The sequence below is a fragment of the Microcaecilia unicolor genome, chromosome 5 (genome assembly GCF_901765095.1).
Source record: "Microcaecilia unicolor chromosome 5, aMicUni1.1, whole genome shotgun sequence".
Classification (NCBI taxonomy): Eukaryota; Metazoa; Chordata; class Amphibia; order Gymnophiona; family Siphonopidae; genus Microcaecilia; species Microcaecilia unicolor.
The window spans coordinates 209,017,303-209,043,830 of NC_044035.1; the positions used below are offsets into that span (position 1 = coordinate 209,017,303).

The following is a 26,528-nucleotide window of genomic DNA, read 5'->3' on the forward strand; positions in this document are numbered from 1 at the left end:
TCTGCAGCACCGACTGCCCAAACCGACTGTCGCGTCGGCTATACTGCTGGAGGCAGTAATGAGATGTGAATGTGTGGACTGACGACCACGTCGCAGCCTTGCAAATCTCTTCAATAGTGGCTGACTTTAAGTGGGCCACTGACACCGCCATGGCTCTAACACTATGAGCCGTGACATACTACTACTACTATTTAGCATTTCTATAGCGCTGCCAGGGTTACGCAGCGCTGTACAAGTTTAAACACGGGGAGGGACAGTCCCTGCTCAAGAGAGCTTACAATCTAACGGCATGACCCTCAAACGTCAGCCCAGCCTGGGCGTAAGTGAAGGAAACGCAATCTGCTAGCCAATTGGAGATGGTGCGTTTCCCGACAGCAAACACCTTCCTGTTGGGGTCAAAAGAAACAAACAATTGGGCGGACTGTCTGTGGGGGCTGGTCCGCTCCAGATAGAAGGCCAATGCTCTCTTGCAGTCCAATGTGTGCAACTGACGTTCAGCAGGGTGGGTATGCGGACGGGGGGAAAATGTTGGCAAGACAATTGACTGGTTCAGATGGAACTCCGATACCACCTTTGGCAGGAACTTAGGGTGAGTGCGGAGGACTACTCTGTTATGATGAAATTTGGTATAGGGAGCATGGGCTACCAAGGCTTGAAGCTCACTGACCCTCCGAGCTGAAGTGACTGCCACCAAGAAAATGACCTTCCAAGTCAAGTACTTCAGATGGCAAGAAGCCAGTGGCTCAAAAGGAGGATTCATCAGCTGGGTGAGGACGACGTTGAGATCCCATGACACTGTAGAAGGCTTGACAGGGGGCTTTGACAAAAGCAAACCTCTCATGAACCAAACGACTAAAGGCAGTCCAGAGATAGGTTTACCCTCTACACGATAATGGTAAGCACTATTGGCACTAAGATGGCTCCATACTGAGTTGGTTTTGAGACCAGACTCTGATAAGTGTAGAAGGTATTCAAGCAGGTTCTGGGCAGGACAAGAGCGAGGTTCTAGGGCCATGCTGTCACACCATATGACAAACCTCCTCCACTTGAAAAAGTAACTCTTCTTAGTGGAATCCTTTCTGGAAGCAAGACTCAGGAGACACCCTCAGAAAGACCCAAGGCAGCGAAATCTACACCCTCAACATCCAGGCAATGAGAGCCAGAGACTGGAGGTTGGGATGCAGAAGCTCCCCCTCGTTCTGAGTGATGAGGGTTGGAAAACACTCCAACCTCCACGTTTCTTCGGACGACAACTCCAGAAGAAGAGGGAACCAGTTCAGTACTGGTCTCCGTATCTCAAAAAAGATATAGTAGAATTGGAAAAGGTACAGCGAAGGGCGACGAAAATGATAGTGGGGATGGGACGACTTTCCTATGAAGAGAGGCTGAGAAGGCTAGGGCTTTTCAGCTTGGAGAAGAGACGGCTGAGGGGAGATATGATAGAAGTGTATAAAATAATGAGTGGAATGGATCGGGTGGATGTGAAGCGACTGTTCACGCTATCCAAAAATACTAGGACTAGAGGGCATGAGTTGAAGCTACAGTGTGGTAAATTTAAAACGAATCGGAGAAAATTTTTCTTCACCCAACGTGTAATTAGACTCTGGAATTCATTGCCGGAGAACGTGGTACGGGCGGTTAGCTTGACGGAGTTTAAAAAGGGGTTAGATAGATTCCTAAAGGACAAGTCCATAGACCGCTATTAAATGGACTGGAAAAATTCCTCATTTTTAGGTATAACTTGTCTGGAATGTTTTTACGTTTGGGGAGCGTGCCAGGTGCCCTTGACCTGGATTGGCCACTGTCGGTGACAGGATGCTGGGCTAGATGGACCTTTGGTCTTTCCCAGTATGGCACTACTTATGTACTTATGTACTTATGATCTGACGGGGCCAAAAAGGCGCAATCAGAATCATGGTGCCGCGGTCTTGCTTGAGTTTCAGCAAGGTCCTTAGTGGAGCGCATGATCTGGTGAGGGACGTTATGGTACTGCGGCCGCTTGATAACAGTGATCATAATATGATCGGTTTTAATATCAACCTTGAAGTAACTATACACAGGAAGTCAAATACGTTAGTGTTTAACTTTAAAAAAAGGAGACTATGATAAAATGAGAAGAATGGTGGGGAAAAAAACCTTAGGGGGACAACTGAGAGAGTAAAAACTGTACAACAAGCATGGACGCTGTTCAAAAATACCATCCTGGAGGCCCAGGCCAAACATATTCCACAAATTAGATAAGAAAGACGAACTCCAAAAGACAGCCGGCCTGGTTGAAAAGTGAGGGCTATTAGGGCTAAAAGAAATGCCTTCAGAAAATGGAAGATGGAACAGTCTGAAAATAACAAGAAGCAGCATAAGGTGTGTCAAAGCAAATGCAAGGCGCAGATAAAGAAGGCCAAGAGGGATTACGAAAAAAAAGATAGCATTAGAGGCAAAAAAGCATAATAAAATTTTTTTATGGTATTTTAAAAGCAGGAAGCCGGCAAAAGAATCGGCTGGGCCGCTGGATGACCAAGGGGTAAGAGGGGCGATCAAGGAAGACAAAGACGTAGCGGAGAGATTGAATGAATTCTTTGCTTCGGTCTTCACCGAGGAAGATTTGGGTGGGATACCGGTGTCGGAAATGATATTTCAAGCGGACGAGTCGGACAAACTTACTGACTTCACGGTAAATCTGGAGGACGTAATGGGGCAGTTCAGCAAACTGAAGAGTAGCAAATCTCCTGGACCGGATGGTATTCATCCTAGACTACTGATAGAACTGAAAAATGAGCTTGCGGAGCTATTGCTAGTGATATGCAATTTATCCTTAAAATCGAGCGTGGTACCGGAAGATTGGAGGGTGGCCAATGTAACGCCCATTTTTAAAAAAGGTTCCAGGGGAGATCCGAGAAATTATAGACCGGTGAGTCTGACGTCAGTGCCGGGGAAAATGGTAGAGGCTATTATTAAAAACAAAATTACAGAGCACATCCTAGGACACGGATTACTGAGACCGAGTCAGCACGGCTTTTGTGTGGGGAAATCTTGCCTGTCTAATTTACTTCAATTCTTTGAAGGAGTAAACAAACATATGGACAAAGGGGAGCCGGTTGATATTATGTATCTGGATTTTCAAAAGGCGTTTGACAAGGTACCTCATGAAAGGCTACAGAGGAAATTGGAGAGTCATGGGATAGGAGGAAAAGTCCTATTGTGGATTAAAAACTGGTTGAAGGATAGGAAACAGAGAGTGAGGTTAAATGGGCAGTATTCACAATGTAGAAGGGTAGTTAGTGGGGTTCCTCAGGGGTCTGTGCTAGGACCGCTGCTTTTTAATATATTTATAAATGATTTAGAGATGGGAGTAACTAGCGAGATAATTACATTTGCTGATGACACAAAGTTATTCAAAGTCGTTAACTCGCGACAGGATTGTGAAAAATTACAGAAGGACCTTTCGAGACTGGGAGACGGGGTGGCTAAATGGCAGATGACGTTTAATGTGAGCAAGTGCAAGGTGATGCATGTGGGAAAAAAGAACCCGAATTATAGCTACGTCATGCAAGGTTCCAAGTTAGGAGTTAAGGGCCAAGAAAGGGATCTGGGTGTCGTCGTCGATAATACACTGAAACCTTCTGCTCAGTGTGCTGCTGCGGCTCGGAAAGTGAATAGAATGTTGGGTATTATTAGGAATGGTATGGAAAACAGTTGTGAGGATGTTATAATGCCGTTATATCGCTCCATGGTGCGACCGAACCTTGAGTATTGTGTTCAATTCTGGTCGCCGTATCTCAAGGAAGATATAGTGGAATTGGAAAAGTTGCAGCGAAGGGCGACGAAAATGATTGCGGGGATGGGATGACTTCCCTATGAAGGAAGACTAAGGAGGCTAGGGCTTTTCAGCTTGGAGAAGAGACGGCTGAGGGAAGACATGATAGAGGTATATAAAATAATGAGTGGAGTGGAACAGGTGGATGTGAAGAGTCTGTTCACGCTTTCCAAAAATACTAAGACTAGGGGGCATGCGATGAAACTACAGTGTAGTAAATTTAAAACAAATTCAGCAGGGCTCCAATGAATTCGAGTGACTGGACTGGGCGGAGATGGGACTTTGGGTAGTTTATCACAAACCACTGTAGCTCCAGGAGTTGAATAGTCCTCTGCATGGCCTATAGAGCTCCTGCCTCTGAGGTGCTCTTCACCAGCCAATCGTCGAGGTAAGGGAAAACCTGCACCTCCAGCTTGCGTAGTGACGCCGCAACCACCACTAGGCACTTCACGAACACCCGTGGCGCAGAGGCGAGCCCAAAGGGTAGCACACAATACTGGAAATGCTGTGTCCCCAGACAGAATCGCAGATACTGTCTGTGAGCTGGTAGTATCGGGATGTGTGTATAAGCGAGCGCGCTGGGATTGAGCCTGGGAAAGCTGCCGGGGAGGATTGTACCTATGCTTGGTGTAAGCTTAAGAAGCAGTCTTCTTTCCCCTGAAAAATCGCCTACCTGAAGAGGTAGGTGCTGAAGGCGCCCGGTGGGAGAGATTGTCGAGGGCGGTTTCTGGCTGGTGGAGCTGTTCGACCAACTGCTCGACTTTCTCGCCAAAAATGTTATCCCCCCGGCAATGGACATCCGCTAGCCGCTGCTGGGTCCAGTTGTCCAGGTCAGAGGCGTGCAGCCATGAGAGTCTGCGCATCACTATACCTTGGGCAGCAGCTCCGGATGCAACATCACAAGTGTCATAAATACCCCTGGACAGGAATCTGCGACACGCCTTCAGCTGCTTGATCACCTCCTGAAAAGGCCTGGCCTGCTCCGGCGGGAGCTTATCAACCAGGTCCACCAGTTACTTCACATTATTCCACATGTGAATGCTCGTGTAGAGCTGGTAAGACTGAATCTTGGTCACGAGCATGGAGGAATGATAGGCCTTCCTCCCAAAAGAGTCCAGAGTGCGAGACTCACACCCCGGGGGCGCAGAGGCGGTATCCCTCGAACTCTTGGCTCTCTTGAGAGCAGAATCCACGACCGCGGAGTCGTGTGGGAACTGAGTCCTCATCAACTCCGGGTCAGTGTGGACCCTATACTGGGACTCCGCTTTCTTCTGGATCGTGGGGTTAGATAAAGTCTTCAACCAGTTCCAAAGCAGTGTCTCCTTCAGGACATTGTGCAACGGTACCGTGGAAGACTCTCTAGGTGGTGATGGATAGTCGAGGACCTCGAGCATCTCAGCCCTCGGCTCATCCACAATAACCACGGGGAAGGGAATGCTCACAGACATATCCCTAACAACAAAGGAGGCAAAGGAAAGGCTCTCAGGTGGCGAGAGCTTCCTTTCTGGTGAAGGAGTGGGGTCAGAAGGAAGACCACAGGACTCCTTAGAAGAGAAATACCTGGGGTCCTCCTCTTGCCCCCACCGAGGCCTCCTCCTCGGTGTCGGACATGAGCTCCCTGACCTCCGTCCGAAACCGGGCCCGTCTATACTCAGAGGAACCACGTTCTCAATGATGGCGTTGAGAGGTGGACTCCCGCGCCGGCGGGGACGAAGCTCCCTCCATCAACGGGGAATCCACCCGAGTGGCGGCAGAGACCGATGCCCCAAGCGGTACCGGTGCCCTCAATGCCAGAACATCACACCAAACCAAGATGCGCTCCAGCTCCTCCTGTATCATGGTCCCGAGCAACTCTTCGGATGTAGGTATCGGTAAAGGCTGAACTAGTGCTGGAATGGTGACAGTCTGAGAAAATGAAGGGGCTGAATCAAGGGTCTGGTCCCAGCTCAGACAGCTGTTGTGGCAACACTGATTTCATGGAGGGGGAGCAGCCCTCTCAGCATTGTTTCTCAGATACCAGCAATGGCAGTTTCCAGGAGCTCCTGGTACCATGCTTTGAAGAGGTCCAGAGTCAGTGCTTCTTCACCTATGCTCAATGCCTATCAGGGTCCCTCAAAGCTGATGAGAACGATGTCAAATCCTTGTGTGTCCTCTGTACTGGATCCAAGACTGTTCAGCCCGGATGGACACTACTGACACCAGACGTTGAAGCAGGTGAAGACCTCCTCAGTGTCAGTGTATTCCCAGGGACCGATGCAGTTCTGGGAGACATAGAGACCAATGGCTCTAATGTCAATGGACCAGACTTGGATGCACTAAAAGTCTCTAACGCAGGGCCTCATGACTCTTTTGGGTTCTTTTCCACATTGTAGAACACAGTTTACAATTACAGGCCTTAAGTTTGGCCCCAGGGCACAGTAAGAATCAATTATGAGGGTCAGTCACAGAGATGACCATGCTGCACCAAGAACATTTCTTAAAACCACTAGGAATTTTAAAAAAACGTAGAAAAAAATATTCAAAGCAAAATCAAAGGCTCAATTTTTTTATTAAAAAAAAAAACAAAAAAAAAAAGTCACAGCCGGGAAGCTCAGCCCTATGCAGGCTGAAGAGCCACAGAAAACCAAAGATAATTTAAAATGGCCAAAACACACACTAAACTTGGAAAAAAAAAAAAAGGGGGGGGGGGGGGGGGGAACTGGCCTTACACTACTCGCATAATGAAGAAAAAAAAAAGGCAAAGAAGGCCGCAAGTTTAAAAAAAACTGCACCAAAGAGAGCACAAACAAAAGATATCCTCTTAGTTCAGCAGTAAGAAAGGAACTGTTAATCCAGTGTGAGTGAGACAGGAAAGCACACAAGTGCATGGTCACAGCTGCCAAACTACCCCCCCCCCCCCCCCCCAAATCCTGCTAGTTTTGGTGCTGCTCTTATATTTTGGTTCTCATTTTTTGCTATATGTTTTATTTTTTTTTTCTATTTTGATTTAAAAAAACACTTAAAACAATTTTTTTCTAAAGAAGGTCCACATTTTGTCTGTTTGATTTGTTAGTCTGTCAATAAAACCTGCCTAGAAAGTATTATTAGGCTGCAAGTTAACTGCAGTTAACTGTGCGAGCCATGCACTGATCAGTAATTGTGATTAATAAAATTAACGGCACTCAGAGAATTTACTCATGCTGCAGTATCTCCTGTCTCCTCCATACGTCTTCTGCTCTCTTCCACTCCTGACCCCTTGTCCTCAGCACGAACCAGCATCTTTCCCTCCACTCAGGATTCAACATCCCCCCGCCATGTCAGCCTACCTTAAAAATGGTCTTCTGTTAGTCCCCAGTTGCTGGCAGTGGCTGCTTGCAGCAGATGGTACAAAGCTTTCCCTCTGGCCCATTGTGCCTCCTCTGAGATCACTTCCTCTTTTGCATGGGCAGGATGGGTCAGAGGGAAAGCTTCGGACCTGGCCGCAGGCAGCCACTGCCAGGGACAAATAGAAGACCACCTTGAAAGGAAGACTAGAGGGGAAAGAGGGCAGATACTGAACCCCAAAGTAGGGAAGTGGAGTGAGCTGCAGACCTGTAAGCAGAATTGGACAGCTGCAGATGAACAGAACTGGAGGGGTCATCAGTGGAAAATACTGCCAAGTTTGTGTAGATACTCATGAGGGGGGGAGGGGAGGTGCTGAACAATAGCAGGGAGGGAGAGAGAAGGAGATAATGCACCTGTGGGAAGAGAAAAGGGAGGGAAGGAAGAGAAAGGGAGATAAATTGGATTTGGGTGGCAGGAGGGAGGGATTAGGGAAGGGAAGGGGGATGGGATTTGATATACTGCCTTTCTGCGGTTACAAAGTGGTTTAAATATTATATACAGGTACTTATTTTGTATCTGGAGCAATGGAAATTTAAGTGATTTGCCCAGTCACAAGCAGCTGCAGCAGAAAATAAATAAGTAGATAAATAAGCTTTAACTGTGCAATTAATCGAGATAAAAAATTTTAAGCAAAATGCAGCCCTAATTCTTATAAATCCTTTTACTTGTATGTTTTTCTAGGTGGGATCATTGATAAGAGGAGTTGTTAATTTCCCCTGAGGCAAGCACCCTGTGCCCAAACATGTAAGACATTTAATTGATGATCCCTATTTGCTTTTTCAAAGTTGTTTTCTATTTATTTATTTATTTTTAATACACTTGAATTCTAAAACTATTATTGGCTATCAGCAAAGCTGCTTTTTGCTTTTGGATTTATTCTACACTGCAGCCACATTTTGCCTCTTCTTTCTGCTATCAACCACAACCAAGGATCATAATGAAATAGGACAGCAGGAGTGCTCATAAAATGCGGGGAACCCCACAGTAACTGCAAATGAAGGTCCACAGTAATGTAGCTCAACATAGAAGTGTTCTTAAAATCTGAGGTTGCAGTAAGCCTAAATTTTACAGGGCTTGGAGTGCAGCATGCAACATTATGCTTCCATTTCTGGATGGCTCTTAGGAAGATGAGTAGTATGGTTCTCCTAATTCCTGCACTCTTCTCACAACAATTACTGAGAAAAGGACTGCAGACACTGTGTAGCTTAAAGTGACCAAGAGTTGCATAGAATCAGCCAAAGAGAAAACAGTGACCAGGACAAAGATGATCAGCAGTGGGGAGACGGAGAGGGGGATACATAAGCAATTAGGAGAAAAAGCACTGAGACCAACAGGGACTGGAAAGAAGAATATGAGTGAACCATGGCAATTGTATAGTGATGGGAGGTTGAAGGAAGATCAAGAATAATTCTTTTACTAGTGCTCAAGTAATTCAAACATGCGTGGGATATGCATAAAGGAATCCTGTGCAGTAGGAATGGATCCTCAGAAGCTTAGCCAAAATTGGGTGGCGGAGCAGGTGGGGGAAGAGAGGTTGGTGGTTGGGAGGCGAGGATAGTGGAGGGCAGACTTATACGGTCTGTGCCAGAGCCAGTGATGGGAGGCGGGACTGGTGGTTGGGAGGCGGGAAATACTGCTGGGCAGACTTGTACGGTCTGTGCCCTGAAAATGGCAGGTACAAATCAAGGTAAGGTATACACATATGAGTTTATGTTGTTGGGCAGACTGGATGGACCATGCAGGTCTTTTTCTGCCGTCATCTACTATGTATATTTGTGATCATCTCTGGAAAAAGGTGACTAAAGTAACCAAAAACAAAAAATGAGGTTTTAATGAAGTCTGTTGGCCATCTCAACATTTTGGATCTGCTACTTTAGTCACCATTTCCCAGTGATGGTCATTTAAAAAAAAAAAAAAAAATTACCACTGTGGAGGTCAGTCCAAACTGATTTGCAAGCCTGAGAACAAGAGAAAACTGTCAAGATAAAAAGATGATACTCCAAAAAGCAGAGCTAGTACCAAGGCTTGTGGTGTATACTTCTGAGCTGCTGTCGTGAGCAATTATCTATATTATGTTAATTAACCTACTTTGGTTGGTAGTGGACACTCATCCAGTAGTAATGTTATAACAGCTGGTCCCAGTGGATCTTCTAATGGAATAACTCTAATCAGCGACTGAACAACCTCCAGCCAACCCTCATCTGTTAAGAGAAGCAAACATAACAACTTAAAAGTGATAAGAACATGTAATATTCACATAGCTAGCAGAGCAGCATGGTGGTTAGAACATATAGCTGTGAGACATGGGTATACCACTTCTGTTCTCTATTCACAACTTATGGTGCAATGCCTAGCAAATCAGAAACTCCATATTCTCCAAGTAAAAATCTAAGCTCTTCAAGAAAAAGACTGTATTCAAGTCAATTCAATACTGATTTGTTCATTGACATTAGATTTAACATATGTTTTTAAGATACTGTAAAATAAGGATAAAATAATTACCTGATAATTTTCTTTCAGTCCCAAAAGATCAGTCCAGACAAATAAGTGAAACATTGACTTCCAAAGGGAAAAAACAAAACAAAAAAAACCTCCAGCCTCTAAACAGAAAAAGAACTATGAAATAAAGGGCAAAACTTGTACCTTAGAAATAACGGAAACAAAACAATACAAACACTTGAAATTTATAAAACCCGGAAAAACCAACACAGAAGGGCAGGCTCTGGACTGAACCTTTGGGACTAAAGGAAAGAAAATTATCAGGTAACAACCAATTTTTCCTATTACGTCCCAAGGATCAGTACAGACAAATGGGATGTACAAAAGCAATCCAAGGGGAGAGACTATATCCCTGCAGCGAGAACTGTGGCCCTGAAGGAAGCATCTGCTCAAGCAGACACATCCAAACGGTAATGCTTAAAAATGGAATAAGAAGACAATCACATCGTTGACCGACAGATCTCTGCCAATGAAACTGCCCCAGACGTCGCTAAAGATCTGGTAGGAGGAGCCTTAACATGCATGGCAGCAGATCTACCCCTCAGATTGTAAGCTGAAGAAATAGACTCCTTAAGCCATCGAGGTACTGTTGCTTCGGAGGCAGGCAAACCCTTCCGGAGTCCTGCAAAGAGGACAAAAAGATGATCAGACCACCTGAAATCGTTGGAAGCATATTCTGCAGAACAGACCTCCCTGGAAAAGAAGGAAGAAACAGTCTAACTGACATGAAAAGGAGATACAATCTTCGGCAAAAAGGATGGAACTGTCCGTATGGAAACTCCAGAATCACAAAAGAAGAGAAAGGGATCTCCCTGCAAGAGAGATCTTGAAGCTCTGAAAATCTTCATGCCGACGAAATGGCAACTAAAATACTGCCTTTAAAAGTAAGATCTTTAATATCGTATTTTTTGGACTATAAGACGCACTTTTCCCCCCCCAAATTTGGGAGGAAAATGGGGGGGTGTGTCTTATAGTCCGAAGGTAGACTTCTCCCTACTCACGCGATCTTCCCTGGTGGTCTAGTGACGTCGGGGCAGGAAAGAGCCTCCTCTTTCCTGCCCAGCGCGCTGCTCTCCATCCGCCTGTATGCAACCTGACGGTCTCGGCGAGATTCAAAATGGCCGCCGAGACTTCAATTCTCGGCGGCCATTTTGAATCTCGCCGAGACCGTCAGGCAGCAATGCATACAGGAGGATGGAGAGCAGCGCGCTGGGCAGGAAAGAGGGGGCTCTTTCCTGCCCCGACGTCACTAGACCACCAGGGAAGATCGCGTGAGTAGGGAGAAGTGGTGACAGGGCCGGGGGGAGGGCGATCCCGAACTCGGAGGGAGGGAGGGATTCCGACAAGATGCACCGGAGCACCTAGGTTTTAGAGTTGGGAAAAAGAAAAAACATTTTTTTCCTATTTCCCTCCTCTAAAACCTAGGTGCGTCTTATGGTCCGGTGCGTCTTATAGTCCGAAAAATACGGTAGTTGCCGAACGAAGGAGCTCAAAGGGGGCTGACTGAAGAGCCTTAAGAACCACTTGAAGACTTCACTGAGGACAAATATTGCAGAGAGCAAGACGCAGATGAACAACTACCTTGAGGAATCGCACTATATCAGGGTGAGCAGTCAATGAGGCATTCTCTATGACACACCGACACTGCCACCTGAACTTTGAGCGAATTGAGAGCCAAGTCTTTTTTGAATCCCTCCTGAAGGAAAGATAAAATCTGAGACAAGGAAGCACGAAATGGAGAAACACCTGTGCAGACCAGCTCTCAAAAGTTCTCCACACTCTAGCATAAGTGGACCACTTTTGGGCCTGCATCAAGGTAGTAACATCATCACCCACGTAACACTTCTTCCTCAATCGTGCCATCTCAAAAGCTAGGCAGTAAGACCAAAGTGGGGGATCCTCTATAAGTACTGAACCTTAGTGCAATAAGCCCGTTTGTAAAAGAAGAATCAACTGAGGAACCATTTAAAGACAGATGAGGTCCGAATACAAAGGACGTCTGGGCCAGTCCAGAGCTACACGAACTGAGTCTTTCTCCTAGAAGCGGCTATAGAATCTGTGTACTTGCACATTGAGTCCAGATGCCATAAGGTCCAGAACTGGAAGGCCCCACTGTGTGGAAATGAGGTGAAATGCAGGTCTTTGACAGCTGCCATTCCCCCGGGTCCAGGGGCACTCTGCTGAGAAAATCTGCTTGTTAGTTCAGTGAACCCAATATGTGAGATGCTGAAATCATTGGAATTTTCAACTCAGCCCACTGAAAAAGAAGATGTACCTCCTGGGCTAGAAATACACTCTTTGTTCCTCCTTGCCTGTTGATGCAAGACATGGCTGTGACATTGTCTGAGAGCACGTGCAGCAGCCTCCTGTGAAAAAGAGGATCAAAGATTAGTACAGCTTTCCAGACAGCTCGAAGTTCCAATCTGTTGATGGACTAAGAAGCCTCCATTCTCAATCAGCGGACCAGTGCAGAGTGGTGGAGATAACGGGCTCCCCATCTGAAGAGACTGACATACCAACTGGGAGTCTGTAAGGGCAACCCCGCACAAATGTGTGCAGGGAGAAGCCACCAAGACTCCGCCTGCTTGAGGCATCCACGGCGTCCCCGAGACCGATGACCATTGGCTAAACAGGGACGCATGTGGAACTTTTCCCAAGGCAGAATATCCAAAGTTGCCGCCACAGAAACGAGAACCTGTGCATACTCAATCACACGCCAGCGGGCAGGGAAGAGAGAAAAACCAGAGAATTTGCTGTTTGAGCTGACGATGCTGAGACAGGAAAACCTTCCTCATCTGGGTATTGAAGGACACTCCCAGAAACTCCAGGGTCTGGGTAGGGGTGAGGTGGCTCTTGCTGTAATTCACCACCCAACCCAGCACAGAAAGAAGAAACAGGACTGACTGTATACTGTGAAGGCTCTCTTTATAAGAAGGCGCCCGAATTAGCCAATCGTTCAGGTAAGGATGTACCTAGATCTCTTGCCGGTGAAGAAAGGCTGCCACCACCACCATAACTTTTGAAAACGTGCGAGGTGCAATGGTGAGGCCAAAAGGCATGGTCTTGAATTGAAAATGATCTCCCAGGATCGTAAACTGGCGACATTTCCTGTGAAGAGGCCAAACTGGGATATGAATACAAACATCCTTGAGGTCCAATGAGGAGAGATACTCGCCTGGCTGGACCAAGGCTATGACAGGAAGAGTCTCCATGTGTAAGGGCAGCACTCAGACTTGTTCATCCCTCTGAGATCCAGAACCGAGCAAAAAGTTTCTCCTTTCTTTGGGATGATAAAATAGATGGAATTTATTTATTGCATTGGTATCCCACATTTTCCCATCGACCAGTGCCCCCTTTCTGATGGAGTATCGGGCTGAATGGTCCCCAGAAACCTTAAAGAGGCTAAGGTAGTCAGGACTGCCCAACTATTCGCAGAACTGCCGCAAGGGGACAGCATGAAAAGATCTGCGAGTGGCTTTGAAAATTCTAGCTTGTAGCCATGGAGAATGACACCAAGGACAAATTGGTCTGCAGTAATGGTGGTCCAAACTTGGTAAAAACGGGAAAGACACCCAACTATGTCTACATACAAGGAGTGAGCCTCAACCCTGTCATTGTAAGGGCTGCGAAGAAAGAGAGAGGTTCTTGAGGAAGCGGAAAAGGGCTTCTTCCCTCCTGGAAAGAAGAGACTGAATCTGAGGAAAGCGAGGTTTTTGAGTAGAAGCACTAGCCTTCCCTGGTCTAGACCTCCCTGCTTCTCTAAAATGAGCTGAGGCTTAGGCTTGTACTCAGGTTGCCAATGGACCTTGGAATCTCCCAGGTCTTTAACAATCTTCTCCAAATCTGCACCAAAGAGAAGTTTCCCCGAAAGGGCAACTTTTGCCAGACGAAATTTGGATACCACATTAGTGACCCAATGCCTCAGCCACAGCCAGCATCACACTGAAATGGCCCTAAGCTGATACTAACAGAATATCATGAACAGCATCTGACAAATAGGAAAACCCTATCTGTAGGGTAGAAAGAAAGTCTGGAGGCAAGTCCAATGTGTACAATTGTTGAATCCACGATAAAGCAGCCCTGGCAACAAAAAGAAAAAATTGCTGCCTGAGAATTTAACACAGCTAGCTGAAAGGCAAGCTTCAAGGAAGCCTCAAGCTTGCAGTCATGCATATCCTTAATGCAGACAGGGATAGTGGTACGTTTAGTAACTGCTGTAATAAGGACATCCACCTTAGGCAGAGCAAACTGCTCTAAATCACACGGCAGAAGGGGATATAATTTGGACATAGCGCAAGGCACCCAGAGGTTCGAATCAGGGGTCTCTCACTGAGCTGCAAAAGCTCCTGCACAGCCTCATGAATATGGAAAGATACAGGAGGTCTCTTAGTACCTGACATAGTTGATGGAGCAGGACCAGAGGACTGAGAAGCAGGGGAAGAAATGTTTAAAGCTCTCAAAAACAACCTAGCTATAGGAGAATCAACACCCCCGTCTGCCTCTGAAATGTCCAAGTCAGTGCAATCAGCAGAACTAGTACAGTCAGAATACACAGATAAAATCCCCTCTGAGTCCTGAGGAGGAATGGAAAGGTTTTGATTCTTTGGAAGCTGCTCCTCAAACAACTTGAGTTTGATCATGTGTCCCCTTTATTTCAGAAATTTCATTGGCTCCCAATTGAGAAACAGATCCTTACGTTTATCAAGCTGACCATTCCATATTCCCCTACTCATCCTCTGCAATAGATATGCTATAAAATCCTGGCTTTTTAATCAAGCCTTTATGGCTCCCTGATCCACTACAAGGGGAATCAGAATTCAAACTCCCAGGCTGTTCTTCCTCTCCCTTCCTTCCTTCCCTTCTCATTTTCCCCCTCTTCTTTTCCCTTTTGCCTATGACCCATACTACTTGCTGCTCTTTAGCTTGTACATTCTTCATATGTGGAAATGATATATTCCTTTCCTGTTTCATACTGTAGTTCCTTTCTGCCTATTCATCTACCCTTAGTTTTGTAAATCGCTCAGGTCTGCAAGTTAGGTTGAGCGGTATAGTAAACTTTAACAAAAAAAACTAAGTAGAGGCAGCTTGAACTGACTAATAAAAAACCTAATGTAATAAAATAACAAATTCAGGCAAAAATGGTAGGGCAGAGACTTCTAACCCCATAACACCAACATCCCGGGACACGGTAGTGGGCAAGGAACCCGCTGACAAAATGGCTGCCGAAGCCTTGCAAAGCGCAAGAGCCACTGGTGCTGAGCCTGCCAAAACCACCATCGGAGTGGGGAAGATTGAACTCCCAGAGATGGAGTATTGGAGGCCAAAGTAGGCAAAAGTGGCATTTCCACAGAAGTAAAGCAAAGCGTGCAGGAACTGGTAGCCGAGAGCTTAGCCCCACAGCGCATACAAGACTTAATAGGCTCAGACACAGAATAAATACACTCACAGAAAACAGCCAGTCTTGTGATCTCCAAGGCACTGAAGCTCCACAATCTTCACGCGAGCTCTCAAAAAGAACTGAAAAGGCTGCTATTTATTTTTTTTAAGATAGAGGCAGGAGAAAAAGAGAAGGGAAGACTGAGATAAAGAGGTAGAAAGTGGCAACAGGGAGCAGGAAGGGACCTAGATCACTAAGTTTACACATGAGGCAAACTCAACTGAACCTGCAAGCAGGAGAGTCACATAAGTCACCAAAGAGCACAGAAGTTGCTATCCTGTCTGCTGGAGATAGAGAATACTGGCTTGGTTGCTAAGCGCAGGAGCTTATGAGGCACAACTCATAACTGCTGGCAGATGATCACAACCCATTTGTCTGGACTGATCCTTGGGATGTAACAGAAAGCTAAGTTACTTACCTGTAGTAGTTGTTCTACAAGAACAGCAGGCATATATTCTCACATATGGGTGATGCCATCCACAGAGCTCAGTGTAGACACTGCCAAGTGCACAGTGACTTTAAATCTTTGAGGCCGTTCCCCCCACCTCGCATGCACAGGTGCGTTCCTGTCCAATGCGCGAGCACGGAACCAGCAGTATAGTGTTAAAGCTAGAAAGACAATTCCAAGGGGAGGTGGGAGAGATGTGCGAATATGTGTCTGCTGTACACTGAGAACATCTGCTACAGGTAAGTAACTTAGCTTTTTCTGAGGACAAGTAGACATAATTTTACATATGGAGACTCAATAGCTACAAGGCTCACAGGAAAGATACATTTTTTGTAACTAAATAGATAGTGAGCCTGGTGAAAATATCAGGCAGGAGGGTGGAGTTGGATGTTAAACAGTAAACATATTTTGCAGGACTGCTTTTCCAAACTGGCTATCCTGCCTGGAATACCGTTCTAGACAGTAGTGAGCAGCGGTGGATAGAACACCATGCAGCCGCATTGCAAATGTCTTGAATAGAGGCAGAGCGGAAACGGGCTACTGAGGACGCCATGGCTCTTACATTATGAGCTGTAGCCCGGCTATGGAGGGTCAGCCCAACTTGAGTTTATGTGTAGGAGATACAGTCAGCCTACTAAGTAGATACTGTGTGCTTTGTGATGGGAATTCCCAACCTTTTCGGATCAAACGATACAAAAAGCTGGGAAAATTTCTGATGAGGTTTTGTTTGTTCTAGATAGTATGCTAGAGCATGCTTGCAGTCTAAGGTATGCAGTGCTGCTTCTCCAGGATGAGAATATGGTTTAAGAAAGAAAACAGGTAGTACAATGGACAAGTTGAGACGGCACTATAAAATCACCTTTGGGAGGAATTTGGGATAGATTCGGAGTACAACCCTGTTGGATCTGCCAGAAGGGCTTAAAGCTCACTGACTCTTCTGGCAGCATTAAGAGCTGTTAAGAAAACTACTTTATACGTGAGGAATTTCAGAAAACAAGAACGAAGTGGTTTAAAAGGTTTCATGACAGCAGTGAGGACGGCATTGAGATCCCATGTGACTGGAGGTGGTTTTATAGGAAGTTTGGTATGAAATAAACCCTTCATTAATCTAACCATCAAGGATAAACAAACTGGCTTACTATCAAATTTAGTATGAAAAGCACCGATGGTGCTCAAATGTACTCTGGAGTTAGTTTTGAGTCCAGAACCTGAAAGATAGAGGAGGTACTCCATAAGGGTAGGTAGAGGTCTACAAAATCTTGAGTGGTGTAGAATGAGTATATGTAAATCGATTTTTCACTCATTCCAAAAGTACAAACACTAGGGGACACTCGAGGAAGTTACATGGAAATACTTTTAAAACAAATAGGAGGAAATATTATTTCACTCAATGAATAGTTAAGCTCTGGAACATTTTGCTGGAGGACGTGGTAACAGTGGTTAGTGTATCTTGGTTTAAAAAAGGTTTAAACAAATTCCTGGAGGAAAAGTCCCTAGTCTGTTATTGAGACAGACATGGTAAGCAACTGCTTGCCCTGAGATTTGTAGTATGAAGTGTTGCCACGATTTGGGTTTTTGCCAGGTACTTGTGACCTGGCTAGGCCACTGTTTGAAAAACAGGATACTGGGTTAGATGGACCACTGGTTTGACCAGGTATGGCTATTCTTATGTTCTTATGAGTGTATGTTGTAGAGTCAAGCAACCAAGCTGAACATCAGACAGAAAATCTTTTCCACTTTAAATGGCAACATTTTCTTGTGTAAGGTTTCCTAGGAGCAAGAAGTATCGGAGAGACTGCATGAGGGAGGTTCAATGAATGCAACTCTATGTCTTCAGGAACCAAGTCATCAGGGCCAGAGCATGGCTCTGAATGAAGGAGGGATACTTCGTTCAGTGTTATTAGGGTTGGAAAATTATCTAATCTGAACAGTTCATTGGACGACAACTCTAGAAGAGGGACCTAGATTTTAGGAGTCCAGTAAGGAGCAATAAGAATCATGGTTCCTTGGTCTTGATACAGTTTGAGAAGCGTTTTCCCTATGAGAGGTTATCAATAGAAATCAAACAAAATAAAACATGGAAAAGAAAATAAGATGATACCTTTTTTATTGGACATAACTTAAACTGAGCAAAGTCTAATCAAGAAATGTATTGTCTGCCAAATGGTCTAAGGTTTGGCAATTAAAATTCAATGCGAAGAAATGCAAAGTGATGCACTTAGGGAGTAGAAACCCACAAGAGACTTATGTGTTAGGCAGTGAGAGTCTGATATGTACTGAGGGGGGAGAGGGATCTGAAGGCGACAAAACAGTGTGGCAAGACGATGGCCGTACCGAGAAGGTTGCTAGGCTGTATAGAGAGAGGTGTGACCAGCAAAAGAAAGGAAGTGTTGATGCCCCTGTACAAGTCGTTGGTGAGGCCCCACCTGGAGTATTGTGTTCAGTTTTGGAGGCCGTACCTTGCTAAGGATGTAAAAAACAATTGAAGCGGTGCAAAGAAAAGCTACGAGAATGGTATGGGATTTGCGTTCCAAGACGTATGAGCAAAGACTTGCTGAACTGAACATGTATACCCTGGAGGAAAGGAGGAACAGGGGTGATATGATACAGACGTTCAAATATTTGAAAGGTATTAATCCGCAAACAAATCTTTTCCAGAGATGGGAAGGCGGTAGAACGCGAAGACATGAAATGAGATTGAAGGGGGGCAGACTCAAAAACGATGTCAGGAAGTATTTTTTCACAGAGAGAGTGGTGGATGTTTGGAATGCCCTCCCGCGGGAGGTGGTGGAGATGAAAACGGTAACGGAATTCAAACATGCGTGGGATATAAATAAAGGAATCCTGTGCAGAAGGAATGGATCCTCAGGAGCTTAGCCGGTGGGGGGAAGAGGGGTTGGTGGTTGGGAGGCGAGGATAGTGGTGGGCAGACTTATACGGTCTGTGCCAGAGCCAGTGGTGGGAGGCGGGACTGGTGGTTGGGAGGCGGGGAATAGTGCTGGGCAGACTTATACGGTCTGTGAGAGACAGTGGTGGGAGGCGGGGCTGGTGGTTGGGAGGAGGGGATAGTGCTGGGCAGACTTATACGGTCTGTGCCCTGAAAAAAAAACAGGTACAAATCAAGGTAAGGTATACACATATAAGTTTATCTTGTTGGGCAGACTGGATGGACCGTGCAGGTCTTTTTCTGCCGTCATCTACTATGTTACTATAAACAGCTCTTATAAAGATGTTTAAAGAAGCTATCTAAGTCCAGATTTGGATTGCTTGGAGACAGAGAAGTTAAGATCCAGTTCTTCCCTGTCTGTTCAGGTAAGACATCGCTACTTGATTGTCTGTGCAAACCAGTATAATCTGATTGAGAATATGATTCTGGAAGGTTTAGAGAGCATTCCAAACAGCTTGCAATTCCAGGAGATTGATATGTTGTTCTCGTGGGGACCAAGAACCCTGTGTATGCAGACCATCATGGAAGCATCTGTGGTGAGAACAGAAGACCAGCCAATGGTGTTACATGGACTGTTGAAGCAATGTGACTGAGGATGAGGAGCATCTGACAAGCAGATAAATGAGTCAACTGGGATACCTGAGTGGCAAGGTGTAATATATTGTTCACCCTCGGTTGAGGAAGGATATAGTGTATCTAGATTTTCAGAAAGCCAAAAGCTTCCTCATGAGAGACTCCTGAGAAAATTAATCATGGAATGGGAGGAAAGGTTCTGGTGTGCATTAGGAATTGGTAATTGGACAAAAAAGAGAGGGTAGGGTTAAATAGTAATTTCTCTCAACGGTGGAGGATGAATAGTGGAGTGCTGCAGGGATCAGCACTGGGTCCGGTGCTATTTAACATACTTATAAATGATATGGAAATCAGGACGGTGAGTGAGGTGATTAAATTTGCAGATGATACAAAACTATCAAAGGTTGTTAAAACACATGCAGACTGTGAAATACTGCAGGAAGACCTTAGGAAATTAAAAATCTGGGCATCCAAATGGCAGATGAAATTTAATGTGGACAAACGCAAGGTGATACACATTGGAAAGGATAATCTGAATCATAGTTACCTGATGCTAGAGTCCACCTTGGGGATCAGTGCTGAAGAAAAAACATCTAGAATGAAGATACATAACTGTAGCAGGTATTCTCTGAGGACAGGACAGCAGGCTCAATATTCTTACACATGGGTCGTCGTCCGCGACGGCCCAGGAGACTGGATGAAAGTCCAAAAGCTCAAGAATCCTCTCGAACATTCCATCGCGCAGGGCTGACAAACCGCGCATGCGCGAGCGGCTTCCCGCCTGTGACGCAACCGTATAGTGCTCAGTTAGATAAGAAGCAAAAACAATATAAATGGAACAACTCCAACGGGGAGGAGGGAGAGTTGTAAGAATACTGAGCCTGCTGTCCTTGGAGAAAGCGATGTTACTTATCAGTAGCAGGTATTCTCCAAGGACAGCAGGTTGACTGTTCTCACTAATGGGTGACGTCCGACGGCAGCCCCAGGATCGGAAGATCTTCCTAACAATAAAGTTTGCTAGCCCTCGCGTGCACATGTGCACAATCGCGGCAGTCTTCCCGCTCGTAGCATGAGCGTGCTCCTCAGTCAAGTAGAAAGCACAAGACAAGGGAAGACACAACTCCAAAGGGGGGGGGGGTGGGCGGGTTTGTGAGAACAATCAGCCTGCTGTCCTCGGAGAATACCTGCTACAGGTAAGTAACTTCGCTTTCTCCGAGGACAAGCAGGCTGCTTGTTCTCACGACTGGGGTATCCCTAGCCCCCAGGCTCACTCAAAACAACAAACATTGGTCAATTGGGCCTCGCAACGGCGAGGACGTAACTGAGAATGACCTAAATAGAAACAACTAACTGAGAGTGCAGCCTGCAACAGAATAAAAATGGGCCTAGGGGGGTGAAGTTGGATTCTAAACCCCAAACAGATTCTTCAGCACCAATTGCCCAAACCGACTGTCACGTCAGGTATCCTGCTGTAGGCAGTAATGAGATGTGAATGTGTGGACAGATGACCACATTGCAGCCTTGCAAATCTCTTCTATAATGGCTGACTTCAAGTGGGCCACTGACACTGCCATGGCTTGAACACTATGAGCCATGACATGACCTTCAAGAGCCAGCCCAGCCTGGGCGTAAGTGAAGGAAATGCAATCTGCTAGCCAATTGGAGATGGTGCGTTTCCCGGACACTCCCCTTCTGTTGGGATCAAAAGAAACAAACATTTGGGCGGACTGTCTGAATGGGCTTGTCCGCTCTACATAGAAGGCCAATACTCTCTTGCAGTCCAATGTGTGCAACTGACGTTCAGCAGGGCGGGTATGAGGATGGGGAAAGAATGTTGGCAAGACAATTGACTGGTTCAGATGGAACTCCGACACCACCTTCGGTAAGAACTTAGGGTAAGTGCGGAGGACTATTCTATTATGATGAAATTTAGTATAAGGAGCATGAACTACCAAGGCTTGAAGCTCACTGACTCTACGAGCTGAAGTGACTGCCACCAAGAAAATGACCTTCCAGGTCAAGTACTTCAGATGGCAGGAATTCAGTAGCTCAAATGGAGGTTTCATCATCTGGGTGAGAACGACATTGAGATTCCATGACACAGTAGGACGCTTGATAGGGGGCTTTGAAAAAAGCAAACCTCTCATGAAGCGAACGACTAAAGGCTGTCCAGAGATATGCTTACCCTCTACACAATAATGAAAAGCACTAATTGCACTAAGGTGAACCCTTAAAGAGTTGGTCTTGAGACCAGACTCTGACAAGTGCAGAAGGTATTCAAGCAGGGTCTGTGTAGGACAAGAACGAGGATCTAGGGCCTTGCTGTCACACCAGACGGCAAACCTCTTCCATTTGAAAGAATAACACCTCTTCGTGGAATCTTTTCTGGAAGCAAGACTCGGGAGACACCCTCAGAAAGACCCAAGGAGGCAAAGTCTACGCTCTCAACATCCAGGCCGTGAGAGCCAGAGACTGGAGGTTGGGATGCAGAAGCGCCCCCTTCTTCTGAGTGATGAGGGTTGGAAAACACTCCAATCTCCACGGTTCTTCTGAGGACAGCTCCAGAAGAAGAGGGAACCAGATCTGACGTGGCAAGAAGGGAGCGATCAGAATCATGGTTCCACGATCCAGTTTCAGCAAAGTCTTCCCTACCAAGGGTATGGGAGGATATGCATACAGGAGGCCCTTCCCCCAATAAAGGAAAAAGGCATCTGACGCTAGTCTGCCGTGGGCCTCAAGTCAGGAACAGAACTGAGGGACCTTGTGATTGATCTGAGTGGCAAAAAGATCTACCAAGGGGGTGCCCCACACCTGGAAGATCTTGCGTACTACTCTCGAGTTGAGAAACCACTCGTGAGGTTGCATTATCGTGCTCAACCTGTTGGCCAGACTGTTGTTTATGCCTGCCAGATACGTGGCTTGGAGAAACATGCCGTGCTGGCGAGCCCAAAGCCACATGCTGACGGCTTCCTGACACAGGAGGCGAGATCCGGTGCCCCCTGCTTGTTGATGTAGTACATAGCAACCTGATTGTCTGTCTGAATTTGAATAATTTGATAAGACAGCCGAACTCTGAAAGCCATTAGTGCGTTCCAGACTGCTCGTAACTCCAGGACACTGATCTGAAAACCTGCTTCCTGGAGGGACCAACATCCTTGGGTGTCGAGCCCATCGACATGAGCGCCCCACCCCAGGATGGACGTATCCGTAGCCAGCACTTTTTGCGGCTAAGGAATTTGAAAGGGACGTCCCAAGGTCAAATTGGAGCGAATTGTCCACCAATGTAGGGATTTGAGAAAAACTGTGGACAGTTGGATCACGTCCTCTAGATCCCCTGCAGCTTGAAACCACTGGGAAGCTAGGGTCCATTGAGCTGATCTCATGTGAAGATGGGCCATGGGAGTCACATGAACTGTGGAGGCCATGTGGCCGAGCAATCTCAACATCTGCCGAGCTCTGATCTGCTGAGACGCTCATACCCAGGAAACAAGGGACAGGAGATTGTCCATCCTCGCCTCGGGAAGGTAGGCATGAGCAGACTGGGAGTCTAGCAGAGCTCCTATGAATTCTAGTCGTTGAACTGGAAGAAGGTGGGACTTTGGATAATTTATCACAAACCCTAGTAGCTCCAGGAGTCGAATAGTCATTTGCATGGACTGTAGAGCTCCTGCCTCCGAGGTGTTCTTCACCAGCCAATCGTCGAGATAAGGGAACACATGCACTCCCAGCCTGCGTAGAGACGTCAGGCATTTTGTGAACACTGGGCGCAGACGCAAGACCAAAGGGTAGCACACAATACTGAAAATGCCGTGTTCCCAGACGGAGTCGAACATACTGCCTGTGAGCTAGTAGTATCGGGATGTGAGTATAAGCATCCTTTAAGTCCAGAGAGCATAGCCAATCATTTTTCTGAATCATGGGAAGAAGGGTGCCCAGGGAAAGCATCCTGAACTTTTCTCGGACCAGATATTTGTTCAGGGCCCTTATGTCTAGAATGGGACGCATCCCCCCTGTTTTCTTTTCCACAAGAAAGTACCTGGAATAGAATCCCAACCCTTCCTGCCCTGGTGGCACGGGCTCGACCGCATTGGCGCTGAGAAGGGCGGAGAGTTCCTCTGGAAGTATCTGCTTGTGCTGGAAGCTGAAGGACTGAGCTCCCGGAGGAAAAGTTGGAGGTTTTGAGTCAAATTGGGGGAGTATCCTAACCAGACTATTTGAAGGTTACAAGGGGCCACCGTTGGTGAAAAAACTTTAACCTCCCTCCACGTTTATCTCAGCTATGCTCGCCTGGAGCCAGTCAAAAGCCCGTCCCTTGCTTTTGCTGTGGAGCTGCAGAGGCCTGTTGAGGCGCACGCTGTTGACGTGAACGAGCGCGCTGTGGCTTAGCCTGAGCAGGTTGACGGGCAGGTGGATGGTACCTACGCTTATTATAAGCATAGGGAGTATTCCTCCTTCCCCCATAAAAACGTCTACCTGTTGAGGTAGATGCTGAAGGCGTCCAGTGGGAGAGTTTGTCAAAGGCAGTGTCCCGCTGGTGGAGCTGCTCTACCACCTGTTCGACTTTCTCGCCAAAAATGTTATCCCCCCAGCAAGGAGCATCCGCAATCCGCTGCTGGACTCTATTCTCCAGGTCAGAGGCACGCAGCCATGAGAGTCTGCGCATCACTATACCTTGAGCAGCGGCCCCGGACGCAACATCAAAAGTGTCGTAAACACCACTGGACAGGAATTTGCGACACGCCTTCAGCTGCCTGACCACCTCTTGAAAAGGCTTGGCCTGCTCCGACGGGAGCTTATTGACTAAGTCCGTCAGCTGCTGCACATTGTTCCGCAAATGGATGCTCCTGTAGAGCTGGTAGGATTGGATCTTGGACACGAGCATAGCAGAATGGTAGGCCTTCCTCCCAAAAGAGTCCAGAGTCCTAGACTCCTGCCCCAGGGGCACCGAGGCATAATCCCTAGTACTCTTGACTTTCTTGAGAGCCAGATCCACAACCACAGAGTCATGAGGCAACTAGGTCTTCATCAACTCTGGGTCCCCGTGGATCCAATACTGGGACTCAATCTTTTTGGGAATAGTGGGATTACTTAATGGTTTCGTCCAGTTAACCATCTATGTCTGCTTCAGGACATTATGAAGAGGAACAGTGGACGACTCCTTAGGTGGCGAAGAATAGTCCAGGACCTTGAACATCTCAGCCCTGGGCTCATCCTCAGTAACCACTGGGAAGGGGAATGGTCGTAGACATTTCCCGGACAAATGAAGAGAAAGACAGACTCTCAGGGGGAGAAAGCTTTCTCTCCGGCGAATGAGTAGAATCAGAAGGAAGACCACAAGACTCCTCATCAGAGAAATATCTGGGGTCTTCCTCTGCCTCCCACGAGGCCTCACCCTCGGTATTGGACACAAGTTCTCGAACTTCGGTCCGAAGCCTAGCCAGTCTCGACGCCGAGGAACTAAGTCGTCTATGGCGATGTCGAGAAGAAGACTCCCTCACTGCCGGCGACGAAGCTCCCTCCAGCGACGGGGAGTCAACTTGGGTGGCAGCAGACGCCGATGCCGCAAGCGTTATTTTCTCAGTCTCCACCTGCTGGAAGGCAAGCACAATCCATCAGTTCAATCCTGGTCCGGTCCAGAGGGACGCTAAGGAACTATGCATTTTTTTTCATTCTAAACCTATGAAGGAAGCTACAACCCCGGAGACTTCCTCCTCTCTCCTGCACCCATCTCATTCTCTATAACAGAATATGTCATACACACCAATAGCAAATATATTTACCGGCATTATATTAAAAACGGTTGTCTTAGGTTACTGCATATTTTTGTATTTACTGAGCACAGATGCCCCAGTAGATGTTAGGCAAAAAATGTTCAACCAACAGATGAAGCACCGCCACTAATTGTAGTGAAGCAGATGAGTACCAACTGCTGATTCCAAGTGGTCACTGAATTAATACAAAATATTTTTTAAAAGCTGGAGCCTATGAATTAATTCTAAAGGCCAAACCACCTTTGGTTTCTGTGAGACAAGATCACAGAGGCCAGGCAGCTCTGTACATGGTCAGTACTTAAATGGGAGACACCTTTTGGTAGTTTTAGCTTATGAGGTACTCCTCTTTCTACACTAGAACAGAAGCAATACCCCAGCATGTTACAAAGGAACATGGTGCTGCTGACACCAACATCTTTCAGATGAGACATTAAAACAATTGTTCTCTCTAGGAATACTAAATATTCCAAGACGTGCTCTGCAAGAACAAAAATGGCAAGTCTTGTGTCATGACCAAATAATCAAGGGGTGTACATCTAGCTTCCTGAAACTACCACCATAGAAACAACTTAAATTAGGGTCAGAAAAATTACCTGCCCCTTGTGGACATTACTAAAAAAAAAAATGTGCCGCGATCCCCAATGACTAAGCAACAGTGATATCACTGCCACGTAGAAACCCTAGGTTAAATTCTTGGCCCCATCTTCTACTCCTGGGGACAGAATGGGAAGAAAGGAGAGCAGTCTTAACAATGACACCTATTCCATATTAGCCAGGTTCTAGAAGTAGCCATAGTCTGACCAATTGCCAAACTAGAACTCAGGGTTGCCTACTGCTCAGTTTTCAACCACTAAGTTTGTTTTAAGTGGAACTTTACAGTTTCTGCTAAGCAGCAGTGATCATACTGAAAGTCTGGTTATCACAGAGGGCAACAAGTGTGCTGGACCTGATCAATGCAGGGAGGCAGCAGCAACAGGCAGCTTGTGGTGACCTCTTCCTAGCAAGGCTTTCTGTTTAGGAGGGCATAGCCAGTAACTCTTTACGATCCCCAAATGTTTTTGTCACACATGAACCTTATCCTACTACAATCTCACTCTGTATTCTGTTCATACCAGAATTGGCGATCGCCTAATGGTATTAAGTAATGTAAGCCACATTGAGCATGCAAAAAGTTGGGAAAATGCGGGATACAAATGTTACAAATAAATAAACTAGTCAGTGAGAAACCTGTGTCCCTGTAGCCCTTCTCCCATTCCCAGTCACTGTGTGTGAGAGAGAGAGAGAGAGCAGAAGTACAGCCTTCAGCCCAAACTCCAGCTCCTCCTGCCAATTACCATCAGATGAGAACAGCTCTCTCAATTCTGAACCCTGATCATTTGCTAAGTTCTAAAAGTTCCTAAACATTGGACAGAAAGGAACACGACAGGAGATAGCACTGAAACGCACAGAAGGGGGACCAGACAAGGGCTCAAGGAAAACGTACAGCAAAGGTTAGATAAAGGAGGATAAAAAGCTGGCTTCAGATTATAGGGATAGAAGAGAAAGATGGACATGGGATAATAAAGAGTAAGACAGGAAATGGAGAGTGAGATATTAAAGAGAATGAAATACAAAAGAAAAATTAAGAAGTGTGAAGTATCGTTGGGGGCAGAGAACAGTGATGCAGAAAAATGACA

The 26,528-nt window shown here is 46.3% G+C and overlaps 1 protein-coding gene across 3 annotated transcripts in view; it reads right to left on the reverse strand.

The window, feature by feature from the left end:
- RSPRY1 (ring finger and SPRY domain containing 1) overlaps positions 1–26,528 on the reverse strand; it is a 663,702-nt gene that overhangs the window by 494,618 nt on the left and 142,556 nt on the right. For all 3 annotated transcript variants that reach the window (XM_030203731.1, XM_030203729.1, XM_030203730.1), the window contains one exon: positions 9,266–9,378. In XM_030203731.1, coding sequence (XP_030059591.1) covers positions 9,266–9,378 — 113 coding nt within the window. The remainder of the gene's footprint in view (positions 1–9,265; positions 9,379–26,528) is intronic.